Source organism: Pteropus alecto, unplaced genomic scaffold (genome assembly GCF_000325575.1).
Source record: "Pteropus alecto unplaced genomic scaffold, ASM32557v1 scaffold76, whole genome shotgun sequence".
NCBI classification, from domain to species: domain Eukaryota; kingdom Metazoa; phylum Chordata; class Mammalia; order Chiroptera; family Pteropodidae; genus Pteropus; species Pteropus alecto.
Genome location: NW_006443138.1, coordinates 28,633,273 through 28,646,340, shown reverse-complemented (window position 1 = coordinate 28,646,340; position 13,068 = coordinate 28,633,273). Strand labels below are relative to the sequence as shown.

The 13,068-nt window shown below is 34.7% G+C and overlaps 1 protein-coding gene and 1 pseudogene across 1 annotated transcript in view; both read left to right on the top strand.

Annotated features, from left to right (window-relative positions):
* Positions 1-9,491, top strand: part of KDM5A (lysine demethylase 5A) — a 72,617-nt gene extending 63,126 nt beyond the window's left edge. The window contains exons 27-28 of the mRNA XM_006923872.3: positions 118-528; positions 7,898-9,491. Of these exons, the coding sequence (XP_006923934.1) occupies positions 118-528; positions 7,898-8,104 (618 nt within the window). The 3' untranslated portion in view covers positions 8,105-9,491. The remainder of the gene's footprint in view (positions 1-117; positions 529-7,897) is intronic.
* LOC112472347 lies at positions 3,165-3,283 on the top strand (annotated as a pseudogene).
* Positions 9,492-13,068: the final 3,577 nt, after the last annotated feature.

Here is a 13,068-nt window from a genome sequence, read left to right as displayed (position 1 = left end):
ACTTAATTCTCTGTTTATGTATTTGTCTGTATCTATATTCAAGATATCTCATATAAGAGAACAAAACTTTTAAAAAAATATCTTGCTTTAAAATTGTTTCTAATTATATTTTTGAAGGATGACAGCATGGAAGAGAAACCATTAAAAATAAAAGGAAAGGATTCTTCAGAGAAGAAACGGAAACGGAAGCTAGAAAAAGTAGAACAACTTTTTGGAGAAGGAAAACAAAAGTCCAAGGAGTTGAAGAAAATGGATAAACCTAAAAAGAAGAAATTAAAATTAAGCACAGAAAAATCAAAGGAGCTCAACAAACTGGCCAAGAAACTAGCAAAAGAAGAAGAAAGAAAGAAAAAGAAGGAAAAGGCTGCTGCAGCCAAAGTTGAACTTGTCAGAGAGAATACTGAGAAGAAAAGAGAGAAAAAAGTGCTGGACATCCCCTCAAAATATGACTGGTCAGGGGCAGAGGACTCTGATGATGAGAATGCTGTGTGTGCTGCACAAAACTGCCAAAGGCCCTGCAAGGACAAGGTGAGTTCTAACTAGGTGTAGTTAAGTGTGAGAGGATAAAAAGCAACAGTCGTGGAGACATGTGTTTGATAAATGATAGTCTGTTTTTGACCTCAGGGTTTGGGGTTCCAACATAATGTGTCTTCAACAGTTTCTATAAACTGTTTCAAATTATGAGGCTGTTGGGTTAGTGTTCTTAGTAGAGGAGATGTGTTTTAAAAATCATACTTAGTGAACATAATAAGGCAAGAGCAGAGAGAAGCTATGTGATAACACTGGGCAGCAGTGCATTGTATATGCAGTTAGCATAACTGGTTTCAAAATAGTGTGTGCCTTCCCTGTAGGGTGACTCAGAACTAAATACCTTGTTAGTTAGCCACAGTGGCCTGAAAAAATTCCTGGGCCAGTATTCTAAGAGCTCTGGCAAATTGGATTAATATTTGTTCTAACAACCTAAAACTAAGGGGTTACATCTTTCCTTTTGGTCTGTGTCTTATCCATATTCAGGCCTTATGTCCACTTTCCTAAGTGGAATATGATTTTTTCAAATCTCTTATAAAAAATAAGGAAGACCTTTAAAGGTATTATATTAAATTTTTTAGCCCTAAATTTTAAGTATAGTAAATATATATAATGGCCATTCTGTAGGTAATATTGACATTCTGAGAAAGAGGGATGGACTTTATGAAAAATGTCAGTTTATTAAATGACTAGAGGTATCTATTATGGTTTTCATCAAGATTGTTAGTAAATGCGTAGATTTAATTTTATTATGCTTATTATACCACTTGGTATTTAGAAGTTTAATAGCTCCTCAGTTTGAATATGTAAACAAAATAAATATAATCGTATCATTATTCCTTTAATTCCCTCTTCAGTCAAATACTTGTTAGAGCTTGAAGAGGTCACCTTGTGAGGGCTCTTCATTTTACAAATGATCAAACCAGGACTCAGTGAAGATAAATGATGTGACTAAAGTCACAGCTAATTAGTGGCAAAACCAAAGTAGAACCCTGGTTATGTGGCTCACAGACTAGGTTCTCTCCATGAATATCCGTACCCCACCAGTAATTAAGATGTAAGTACAAAATCACGTTCTAAAGCTTAATAACACATTTAAATTATACTTATTAAAGATTTTTCATTCACTTTTGGAAAAATGAATATGTAGTAAAATATATATCCCATAGTCTAACCTTTCGAGGACAATAGCTGTAATATTTTTGTTTTCTTCCATTCTTTTTTCTATAGTTATTTTATATTATCTTATTCGTTCACTTTTGTTTCTTTATTAATTTCTTAAGCATTTATGTATATTATAAACATTTAAAAGCATTTTAGTAGATACACTATATATATGTGTATTAAATTTGTATCTTTCATTTTGTATTATCATCTAAATTTGTTTATTAAGGAGGCCGATGAAAGATTAACTATTTATGGGTACTGAAGTATTAGCAGCTCAGTGTTGGCAGAGCTGTCTCTTTTCTTTAATTTCATGGCTGTTTCAGGACTGTCAGCAAAATATGTTTCTTTTTCAAGGTTTCTTATTATCCTTCTTATATTGTTTATATAAACCATCATGAATCTTTACCTTTTCTTTTTTTCTTCCTTTCACTTAAGAATCTCTTCTTTCTCTTAGCATTTTAAATATGGTTTAGTTCATTTATTATCCCTATTATCTTTCTGTAGCATATAAACACTATAAGCATTTCTCTCATCTGCTGTAAAATTGTTTACCTATGCCTTGCTTACTCTCAGTGTTATGAGAATAGGTGAGATAATCTATATGAAAGCACTTGTTAACCAAAAATGTAAGCGTTAAGATGTAATTGTTATTTTTAGATGAGCCCTGAGATTTGGTCCTAACATTATAGGTTATTTTTTAAAAAATTTAGAAAGTTATCTACATTTCAATGGAGCAAAAGATTTAACTGAGTATTCAGAGAAAATGTCTATTTTATTAAACTGTTAAGACACATGCAGAGGTGAGCAATGTGTGCCTTAACCTGTCATTAGCTTATATAAAAGAAAGTAAGTGTTGTATTTTTATAATGTGTTTAATTTGAAACAAGTTATTTCAGAAAAGTTAAACATTTCTTTAACTCATTTCCTGCTTAGAAAGAAAAAGTGCATGCTAGCGTTAATTTTACATAAACACATTCTTTGAAGCTGAAGCAAATCTGACTGGTTTTCAGTGTGAAAATATAAAAACTGCTCTTGGAGTTATTTCTAAACAACTTGTCTCTAATCTTAATGTAACAGAAATATATAGATGAACAGTATTTAATAATTTTTTCATTTGGTAAATTTCAAAGAATGGAACAGCACAAAGCTGTTCTAGGATTTGACATTTTCATTGATCAAGAATTATTGTATTTTGTAGATGGAAATACCACTACTAAAAATAGAATGCTATAAATAGAATGATGTCATTTGTTTCCAAAGACAATCGCTATACTAGAGCGATGCAAAAATAATAAGCAAGATATTTTGTGGCAAACTGAGCATAAGGTTAGGACTGTAATCTGCGAATTATCTCCAGGTGAACGCTATAGCCTCAGGTGCCACCAGCGAGTATTCTCAGTATTCTTGAGTATTCTCAGTATTCTCGGAGCAAACGGGAAATGGGTTAAAAGCTTTGTAGAGAATTTTACATTTACAGCCATACCACCCTGAATGTGCCTGATCTCGTCTGGTCTCGGAAGCTAAGTAGCGTAGGGCCTGGTTAGTACTTGGATGGGAGACCACCCAGGAAGACCAGGTTCTGTAGGCAAAAAAAAAAAAAATTTTACACCTCCTCAATTTGAGATATGTCTTCCTAAGCAAACCAGATCAGTGCATGGCATACATCTTCGGAACAAAATGATAACAAGAAAAGAATGTTTTTTAGGGAAATCTGTGTTCTTTAAAATATCATACCACAAAAAAATAATTTCTAGGGTTCATTCATATTTAGGTAAAGGTACTTTTACCATTTTTCTAACCAATAATTACTATTGCTTTTTCCTCAAAATGTGTAGATTGAGAAAACTTTGAAGGATTACCTAGCCTCAATTTCAAGATGTTTTAAAAAGAGAAAGGAAAAATATTATCAGAATAATGTAAAATATTTTTTAAAAAATGATCTCTCCTATCATTGTCAAATTAACTCCAAGGTGAAATTAATTTTAAAAATAATAATGAACTATTTTTTAAAAATTAGTTTTAAGGTTCAGAATCTTTTTCTCCTTGAACTATTCCCCTTTCATTCAATCTTATTGATACTAAAAGTAAAACAGTTTAACTTGAAGGACCATATTCTTTCTTTTTTTTTTTTTCTACACTAGACAGAACTTTATTGATGCAGGGCTTTCTGGAGAGGCGTGTGTGGTCCCCAGGGAAGGGCCTGTTTCAGCGCTCTGATGCGGGCAACCTATATGTCAGGGTCTCCCTTGGGCAGGCCTGGCATAGGTTAGGATGGATCTTCCCAGCTCTGCCTCTGCCCATGTAGCTGGTCTGGTCAGGGGGAGGGTGTCAGGGAGGTAGGTAATGCTAATCCCCTTCTTTCATGATGGACATACACCTCCTTTTGGCTCTGAGTGGAGGGAAAGGGTAGTGCTGGTGGTCAAGGCACTGGCTGACCTCCCCTCATCCCCACACCCACTATTCACAATACAGATTCTAATCAAAGGTAGGGGAGTTTGGGGAGTTCCCTGGGGGCAGGTGAAAAAGGCACTAGGGCAAAAGTTGTTCCTCCTCCAGTTCATGCTGTGAACTGGGAGAAGGGCTGGGGAGGAGCCCTGGGGGTGGCCAAGGAGCATATTCTTTCAAGCAAATATTTAAGTAACTTTTTTGGTATATTGACATTTAATCATCTTATTTATGAAAATAGGCTTTTCCCTTTACCCTTTTTACCCTTTTCTTGTGGGCTTTTCCTTACGCATTACTACTTCCATAAGGAGTCTGACACCATAAATGGAGATTAAGTTGATAAACTTCTGTCTCTCACTATTTGTCAGCCACTCTGATTTAAAAAGATTTTCATGAGGTGCTGTCTCAGCCAAACTATTTGCATTATCATTGGCTTTGTCAGTTCATATCTCCTTTTAGCACAGATAATCAAAGGTTGGATTGATTAAATGAGTGCAGCACACAGGTACACACACAAACTGTGGTGATGTTGAGATACGGTAACCAACTATTCTAACTTGCCTGTAATTTTCCTAGTTTTAGCACTGCAATTCTGTGTCTTGGGAAACCTGTCAATCTTTGGCAGACTGGGAATGTTGGTCACTTAATACTAAGAGCACCAAAAAAATATCCACGAGGATTCTGAACATATGTTATGTTGTACTTCATTAAGCAAATTGTTTTAATTTTTCAGATCTGACTTTTCCAAGGAACCTTGGTACAAAAGAGATTGAATGCCAAAATAACAAAAGCTCATTTGGGTAACTAAACTAAGAATATCAATAAATCACCAGGCTTGCTTTCTTCCCAGTGCAGTAATATTCTCTAAGAAATGAACAAAATATATTATGCCAAATATTTTTTCATAAGTGTAAATGGGAAACCATACAGCAAAACAAAGAATGTCAAACTTAACATTATTTTCTCTATTTAATATGTTTTTCTCTTTTAAACACACATTTCCCCAAATCCACACCCAGTAATCTATTTGTACTATAATGTTAAGTCTCTTACCAGTTAATATTTGAACAGCTCATAACTATAAATTTTTAAAATTATTTTTGTGATGATAAGTACATCTCACAGAAATAATGAAAGGGGAAATGACTATTAGAACTTAATATAAAGTTAGCCAATTCAGTGTTCTTTACTTTTCAGGCTGCTATGGAGTCTGTTGCCCATGTGTCAAAATCTTCTGAGGATTCAGTTGATATTCCAAACTTTAGTTTGCTTTATGCTGTAGTCCTCTTCAAACAACTGGACTTTGATTATTAATAGGTGAACATGATAAGAAGGTATTAGTAAGAGAAGTGCTATTTTTCCTCTGCTAGATTATCAGGGTAGATTGTTATATAATCTGTAGACTGAGATAGAATCTTGTGTACCAATGAATATCTCAAGAAAAGTTATATACTCTTTTGGAATGGTTGGAGAGCTAGGCCTAGGAATGGACCTCTAGCCAAAATCACAAAAGGGAAAATGTTATCTTTCTTATTTGAGACTGGTAGATTTAATTTGGGGAAACTGGAAGCCAGTAAGTATAGTGCAGAACTGGGTTTTAAAGAATATGAGACCACTTTTCTTGGCAGTACTGATTAATTGGTAATTTTCTTATCCTATGGATTAGCATGAATGGAGGCTGAACGGGATTAAGAGGATTAGAAGTAGGAGTAGAGTTATCTTGGTTTAGGAATGGTATCGTAAACAGGATAATATCTCAAATCTGGGCAACCCAAAGAAACACAATTTATCTTCCCAATTCTCTTTACCAGCTCCAAATAGCCAAAACACTTATCCTGAGTTTACCTACTATGAAATTAGCACTTTATAAATCTTCACTTGCTTGTGGTACCTTCATTTTGTTGCACAGAAGTAATTATGTCCTTTTTCTTTCTCTAGTATAGTTTGCCACAATAGGAACATTTAATCAATTATTTTCTTTCCTGCAGACTTCTGAAGTTAAATATTATATAAACAATTACAGGGAAAAAAATTCATTTTAGGAAGAAATTGTTAAGTTGCTCTGAATATACAGAAAGCAACATCACAAAGTGCGAGTGATGTTTAAATTTAGAATATATAAGAAAAACCAAAAAATTTAAGAATTAAACAAAGAAAATTTAGATTATGTAAGAATTATTTGGGGGCTGATTAAAAATGTAGGCTTGTGGTTTGTACCCCCAAGATATTCTGAGTCTGGAGGTTTGGGATGGGTCTCTCCTACAGTTTTAGCAGTTATATCAAAGTGCAAAATGTTTTATGTGAAGAAGGATAATAAGTAGAGCCATGAAACTCTGATAAAAAAAAGTGCCTCCAGTATCCCAGGCAGTAACTAGGTGTTTTGCCATACATTATTTCATTTGATCCCCTAAATAATTAAACAAGATGTTATCTCCATTTTACAGATAAGGAAATTGAGCCTTAATGAGTTTAAGTGACCTGCCTCAAATAATACACATCAGAACTCAGAACTTCTGACTGAATTCAGTAATCTTTATAGTATACAACATACTTTCTTAAGCTCTAGAACTCTAGAATAGGAACAATGAAAGCAGAAAGATTATTTTGACAAATGATTTCTCCTACCCTTTATAATAACCTTAAAATTACTAACATGATAATTTTTTTATAGTACATGGGAACTAATTTTGAAAACTACTCACTTTCCCTGAAATTCATTTATCTAGCCAAAACCTCCTTCGTCTGTTCTTTCTCATAAGCTTTACTGAGGTACTTACTTTATCCCTTCATACTCTTTACTTTGCTCTAATATCTGGCAAAGCTCATTGTTTTAAGTGGCTTCCTATGTTGCCAGTAAAATGATTAACTTTTGTATTGGAGAGAGGGAGAGTAGCCTTTTTAAAGGTTCTCATCTGCCATGACATCAGCTTTAATAACTACCACAATGAACCGCCAAATATAAAAGCCAAAAATCACCTTATTTTTTAACTCCAGGCACAAGGCTTAAAGTCTCCAAATGACAGTCTGTTTCTAGCCTCCTATAATCACAATATTCTCTGAAGGGTCAGAGTTTGCCTGGCATCTGCCACTGGCCTATCAGTTATCCATACTTTAATTTTAAACCTCATAGTGATCTGTTGACCTGTGTCTTTGACTGTTTTAATTGGTTAATTTGTAAGATTTGACCTCTGATATTTGCTAACTTTTTATAGGGAGTTGTATTTGTAACGGAAGAAGAGAAGAATAAAAAATATTAGTTTTAAAAGTGGCCTATGTGACTGCTTTTCTAAAAAGGTATTTAATGCTCTTAGTACTTTGGCTTATCTCTTTGAAATAAAGCTAATACACAGGATTGCCTTCACATTGTTGTACTCTTTCTTTCTTGATTGATAATTGCATTGTCTTAGAGCCTAGAAATTGTTAATATTAGCTGAAACTACTTGGCTGCTATATTTTAGTTCTTTTTTGTCAAGTTTTTCTCAAACATGTTTCTGCCTCACAAGGAGCCCCAGGTATTTATGAGGTAATGGAGTAGCTAAGAGGCCTAATTTTGTGGACATATTATGGTAAAATATAATTTTGGGGTGTTAACTTTCCAGTTTGTTTCTTTAAAAAAGAACCCCATAAGAAGTCATTGTCTATCTCTGGCCATCTCGATTGTTTGCTATAGTTTAAGCCAAGAAAGCTCTTTGGTTTGCTTTTATTTTAGGCTTAATGATTATGTAATTTAAACATTTCCCAATCTTGTCTCCTACAGGTAGACTGGGTGCAGTGTGATGGTGGCTGTGATGAGTGGTTTCATCAAGTTTGTGTGGGTGTATCTCCAGAAATGGCTGAAAATGAAGATTACATCTGTATAAACTGTGCAAAGAAGCAGGGGCCAGATAGCCCAGGTCAAGCACCAGCTCCTTCCTTCATAATGAGCTACAAACTACCAATGGAGGATCTTAAGGAAACCAGTTAGCAGATGCTGGATTAGTTTGAGATATGGGGGAAAATGGACCACATTGAGACCTTAGTTATCAAATTGAGTGGTTTTGATCCTCTCACAATGTTGCTTCCAAAGACGAATGGGCCTTCAGAAAAAGTCCTCTTTGTGTGGACTGTTTGACCTACATTCTCTATCAGCACATCTGTGCAGAGGGTGTCTTCTTTGGTACAGAAGCCAATATTTCAATTCATGTTTCCTCTGAGTATGGTTTGCTACATTAAGGCCAGACATTTGATTGAGTTCCAGGGTGGCTGGTTGGCATTAATACATTGGTGTGCGAGCAAGGCACTATAGGATGTGGCTTATGGCCAGTTGATATTAGCTAGAGGTTTACAGGCTAGGGGCAGCACCATGTGGAGGTGCTGATTACTTGTATATCGTTAGGATAGTTACAGAGGAGTCAGAGTACCACTTTCCCCCCACTATTAGTTGGCATTTAATGCCCCACAGATACAACTAGTAGAGGGAGAGGGCCGAAGTTAACTCCTGTAGGAAGTCATGGGATAGCGCAGTCTATAGATCTCAGCTACTTGTGCTTATTTGTACCAAGAAGAAAATCCCAAATGAGAGGCAGATCACCTTATCTTGCTGAGGAGGAGGATGTTGTCTGTCTAGTTCAGAAATCTGACTAAATAGATTCTGGGAAGAAGAGCTTTTCTTATTTCAAGGCAGGGAGCCTTTTTTGGCTTAGAGAAGTCTTGCTGTCTTGGGTCTGCATTTTAGAGAAGAGCAGGTACATGGATCCAGACTTCTGCAAAAGACAAGAAGACAAGTCAACATTTTACTGAGCCACAAAGATGCATGCTTTCTGGGGAAACCTTCATTCACAAGATCAGATACCACCAGGCTTCAGGCATGGCCATGAGCAAGACCAGCAAATAACAGCTTTTTGCCTTGCAGCCCTGATGCCATGTCTGCTGTTTCCAATATTGGCGGTTTCTGATTGTGGCCCACAGCAGATGTGATTGAATAACACCATGGCTTCATCAGAGGATGTGGGGTCGTAGGACTTTGGGTGATGAAATTGTTTTAGTAAATGCATTTTTAAAAAAAGAAAAAAGGACTTGTTTTTACTTTTTTCTAAATGTCTCTGACTACTGACTGTTCTATAAATAGATTATTTTTCCTTTTTTAATATACATATATGAATATACAAATATATATATTTACTGTTACCAGCAGCATATGACAGAGTTTCAGCATCAGAAATCCATTTGGGGGCTTGCTTACTCTTTTTTGCTTTTTAATAAAGAAATCCCATTCCTTCCTTGTAGTACAAGGAATTAGCACTTCTCCATCCTAGCCTGACCAGATCTTCCATTTTGTTTTTGTTTAAATAAATAATTATATTTTCTTTGTGTGTTGGGACTTGTCCCTGTCTGTTGGGAAATTTGGTCTTACTATGTCTGTGATGGCTGGTTTTTTTGTTTGTTTTTGTATGCAAATGTTTGAAACTATGGTGCTGTGTCCTCTTCCTTCCTGTTGTGTTCTCTATTCTTGGGAAGATGTTAGGTAACCTGTATGGAAACTCTTTTTAGAGGGGGACTAATTTTTTTTAAGGAAATAAGAAAAAACCTTAAACTAAAAATAATGTATTGTCTTCACTATCTTGTGTTCCTTTAATTTTGTTTAAAAACCTGTGGTTTGACTTTATCAGTTTTTTAAAGGAGGGGAGCAGAGTGGGCCTAAAGAATAGTTTGTTTCCTCTTCCCATTTTGCCCTAGTTTGTTTTAAAGAAATGTCTTCTAGTAACTAGAAGTGAAATGTACTGTCCAGTTACAGTTCGAGTGGGTATGAGATTTAACTCAAAAGGCCTCTTACTTAAAAAAAAAAAGTTTTCTATAAAATCCAGTTCTGTAAGTGCTTTCTCTATGGTTTCTACTATTTTTTGTCACTTTTCCCTTAATATTATATTTTGACTTGTTTAGAGGTTCGTAAGTCTTGCTTGTGCGTGTGTCTTGAGAATCTCATGTCAGGTGTGTGTATGATTTAAAATTTCAATGGATATTGCAAGCTAACTTAATTTCATAAATTTTCATTTTGCCAAACTAAAGATATTATTACTTAAGAATTTCATTTGATTGATGTTATGGAAGAAAGCACAGTAATTTTTGCCTTTTGGTCTCTCTGTAAAAATCTTCAAATACATGTGGGTTAAAAATTGAATGCAGTTTTAAGTGATGGCTGTCTGGAATACATTAAAAAATATTCTATTTTTCCTTTCTAGTCACCCAGTAGCTACTCAACAATCGGTGAGGGGCATGAGAATGCTGAGAAAGATGGCTAAGGTGCTTTTCTTGTAGAGTATGGTAAATGGATATAAGTGGTTGTATAGAGAATACTTTATGTTCTTAATACGGCCTTTGCCTTCTAGAGACCTGATAGAAAAATGCAGGGCAGTCTCCAACCATATATAATAGTTTCCTGTTTTTCTTCTGACATTTTGAAACTTATATATGTAATTTAATTGATACTGTGATATTTCTGTATTTATTGGACAGTCACAGAGAAAAGATTTGGTCTGACTCTTGACTGTAGATTTAGACGAAGGCTGAGAAGAACAGGTGTGAGAAATTAGAAAAGAAAAATTAACATACAAATCTATAATTTTGGAATTAATGGACTAAGATTCGTCTATTTAAAGAAATGCTGATGCTCTAATATAAAACATTGTTTTCAGTTAGAGGAAATTACTATTTACAGCTTCTCTGTTCTTCAGTATTGTAACATTTTATGTTAAAAGCTGATTTTAAATGTTTTTTTACCCTTCCTCTCCTCGAAGTTGCAATTCTTCACCTTGGTCTTTTAACTTATATGTTGTTTCAAAAATATTTCATACCACTTTCATTATGAACTATTTTGGCAAAGTTTATAGAAAGAAAAATGAAAAAAAAAATGGTAGGTCTTTGAGTCTCAAAGGGTAGGTCACTGGAACTATGCAAACCCTCAAGTTTACAAGTACAACTAAAGCACTGATAGTAGCTTTCTTGGGAGAGGAACGGGCATTTTCCTCTCAAAGATGTTAATTTCACTTTCTCAGTTACTTCAGCAAAGCCATGTTGAGACGTAGATGTTAGACTCCCTTGCTAAGTTGCTGCAAATCAGCTTTGCACTGCATGATTCAAATTTGTGCCTCAATAAAATTATAGATTACTGTAAAACATACTTTGAATAATTGAAAAGGCAAACATTAAATCTATGATTGCACGCAGTGTACTTTAATTAAAACACTTGCAAAGGCTAACAGACTTGTAAGATTAGAACAGTTTTACTACCTTTGCTCACTTCTGTTCTTCTGTGCTTTTGTCTTTAGCAAGTATCCAAGAAATTGTTTTTCTTAATTTTTAGATTCTAGGTGAAATTCGGTGCACGTAAAAGAAACTCCCTGCTTGTCAATATTTTAATTCTATAGTCATTTGTGTGAACATCAGCCAGTACTTAAAAAAGGAGGATAAAAAGAAAAATTGAGAAAGCTCTTCTTTTAAAGTGTGGGATTATCCACTTTTTAAAGGAGAAAGTGACAGTTTGGAATGAGATTTGAAAATCATAAATTGTGGAGAAATTAAGCTGTTAAAGTCCCAGGATAACCAGGTTCAATAAAGATTTGCATATGAACAGGTGTGTAGAAAGTTGCTTTTGCAGTAGATCCTTAAGTATAAATAAGTTTAAAAAGTAGGCAATTGATTTGCCACCTCCCCCCGCCCACCACCATTTGAATTGAAGCATATCGTAACTTCTGTGGGTATCAGCTGGTATTTACAGCATGAAAAGGAAAGAATGGATATTAACTTATTTTGGAATTGTAGTCTTTTCTCGCCTTGGATCATATCCAGTCACCACTATGCAATGAATGATGTGTACTGGGAAAGGTTAGGATGGGTTTTTAAAGATGTATCCTGCTTATTCTTAATTTTGCAACTTTCCAGGATGTCTAAACAGGAATGTCTAAATCTCAAGACCCTCTTTTGATTATTCCCTTACATATTTATTTACCTGTTAGTGAGACACTATAATATGGATTCTAATTTACCAGGGGTTTTGATGGTGCCTTATGAAAAGTATAACCTGATTTCTTGTTATTTGAGCATGTTTTGCATTCTTTTTGTTTTCTGAAAGAATATTAGATACGGTTATTTGCATTACTTCTAAAAAATAAAAAACATTTTTGTGTGTGCTCAGGTTTCCCCCTACTCCATCATTTACATTGGTGGCAACTCCAAGTGGTAACCAAGTAAAGATAGATTTTGGTAATAATAATCCTGAGGAAAACTTGCAAGTATATGAGAGCCACTTCTAACCTGTACCAAAGCAGTTTCCGATAGTGCATTTGCTCTCTATAAAATAAACTGGTCTCAAATAATTTGATCAGTAGTGTGATTGCTGAGAATAGTGTTATCGAAAGTGAAGTGGAAAAAGTGATTCCTGAAGGTTTCACCTATTTTCAGCAAGAATCCAGTGATGACCAACAGACCTCTCTCTACCTTTGATTCTTGAGAAATTTATTCCTTTGCAGCAAACCAATAATAGAAAAAATAAAGAAATAAAGTTGACCCTTGTACAACACTGGTTTAACTGCACAGGCCCACTCAGATTTTTTTCAATAAGTAAGTGTATTTTCCTTAAGATTTTCTTAATATTTTATTTTCTCTAGCTTTATTGTAAGAATATGATATATAATACATATAACAAAATATGTGTTAATCAACTTTGTATTATCATTAAGGCTTCCAGTCAACAGTAGGCCGTTAGTACTTGGAGAATCAAAAGTTGTATGTGGATTTTCAGCTGCAGGAGGTTAGTGCCCCTAACCACATTCAAGGGTCACCTGTACTTTCCTTTAGCCTCCTAAGGTTTAAAACTAGCTCAAACTAACTTACTCCAGAGAAGTAAATAGCACTTTTTTCTCATTGTCAGGATTACCAGGTCATACTGCCATT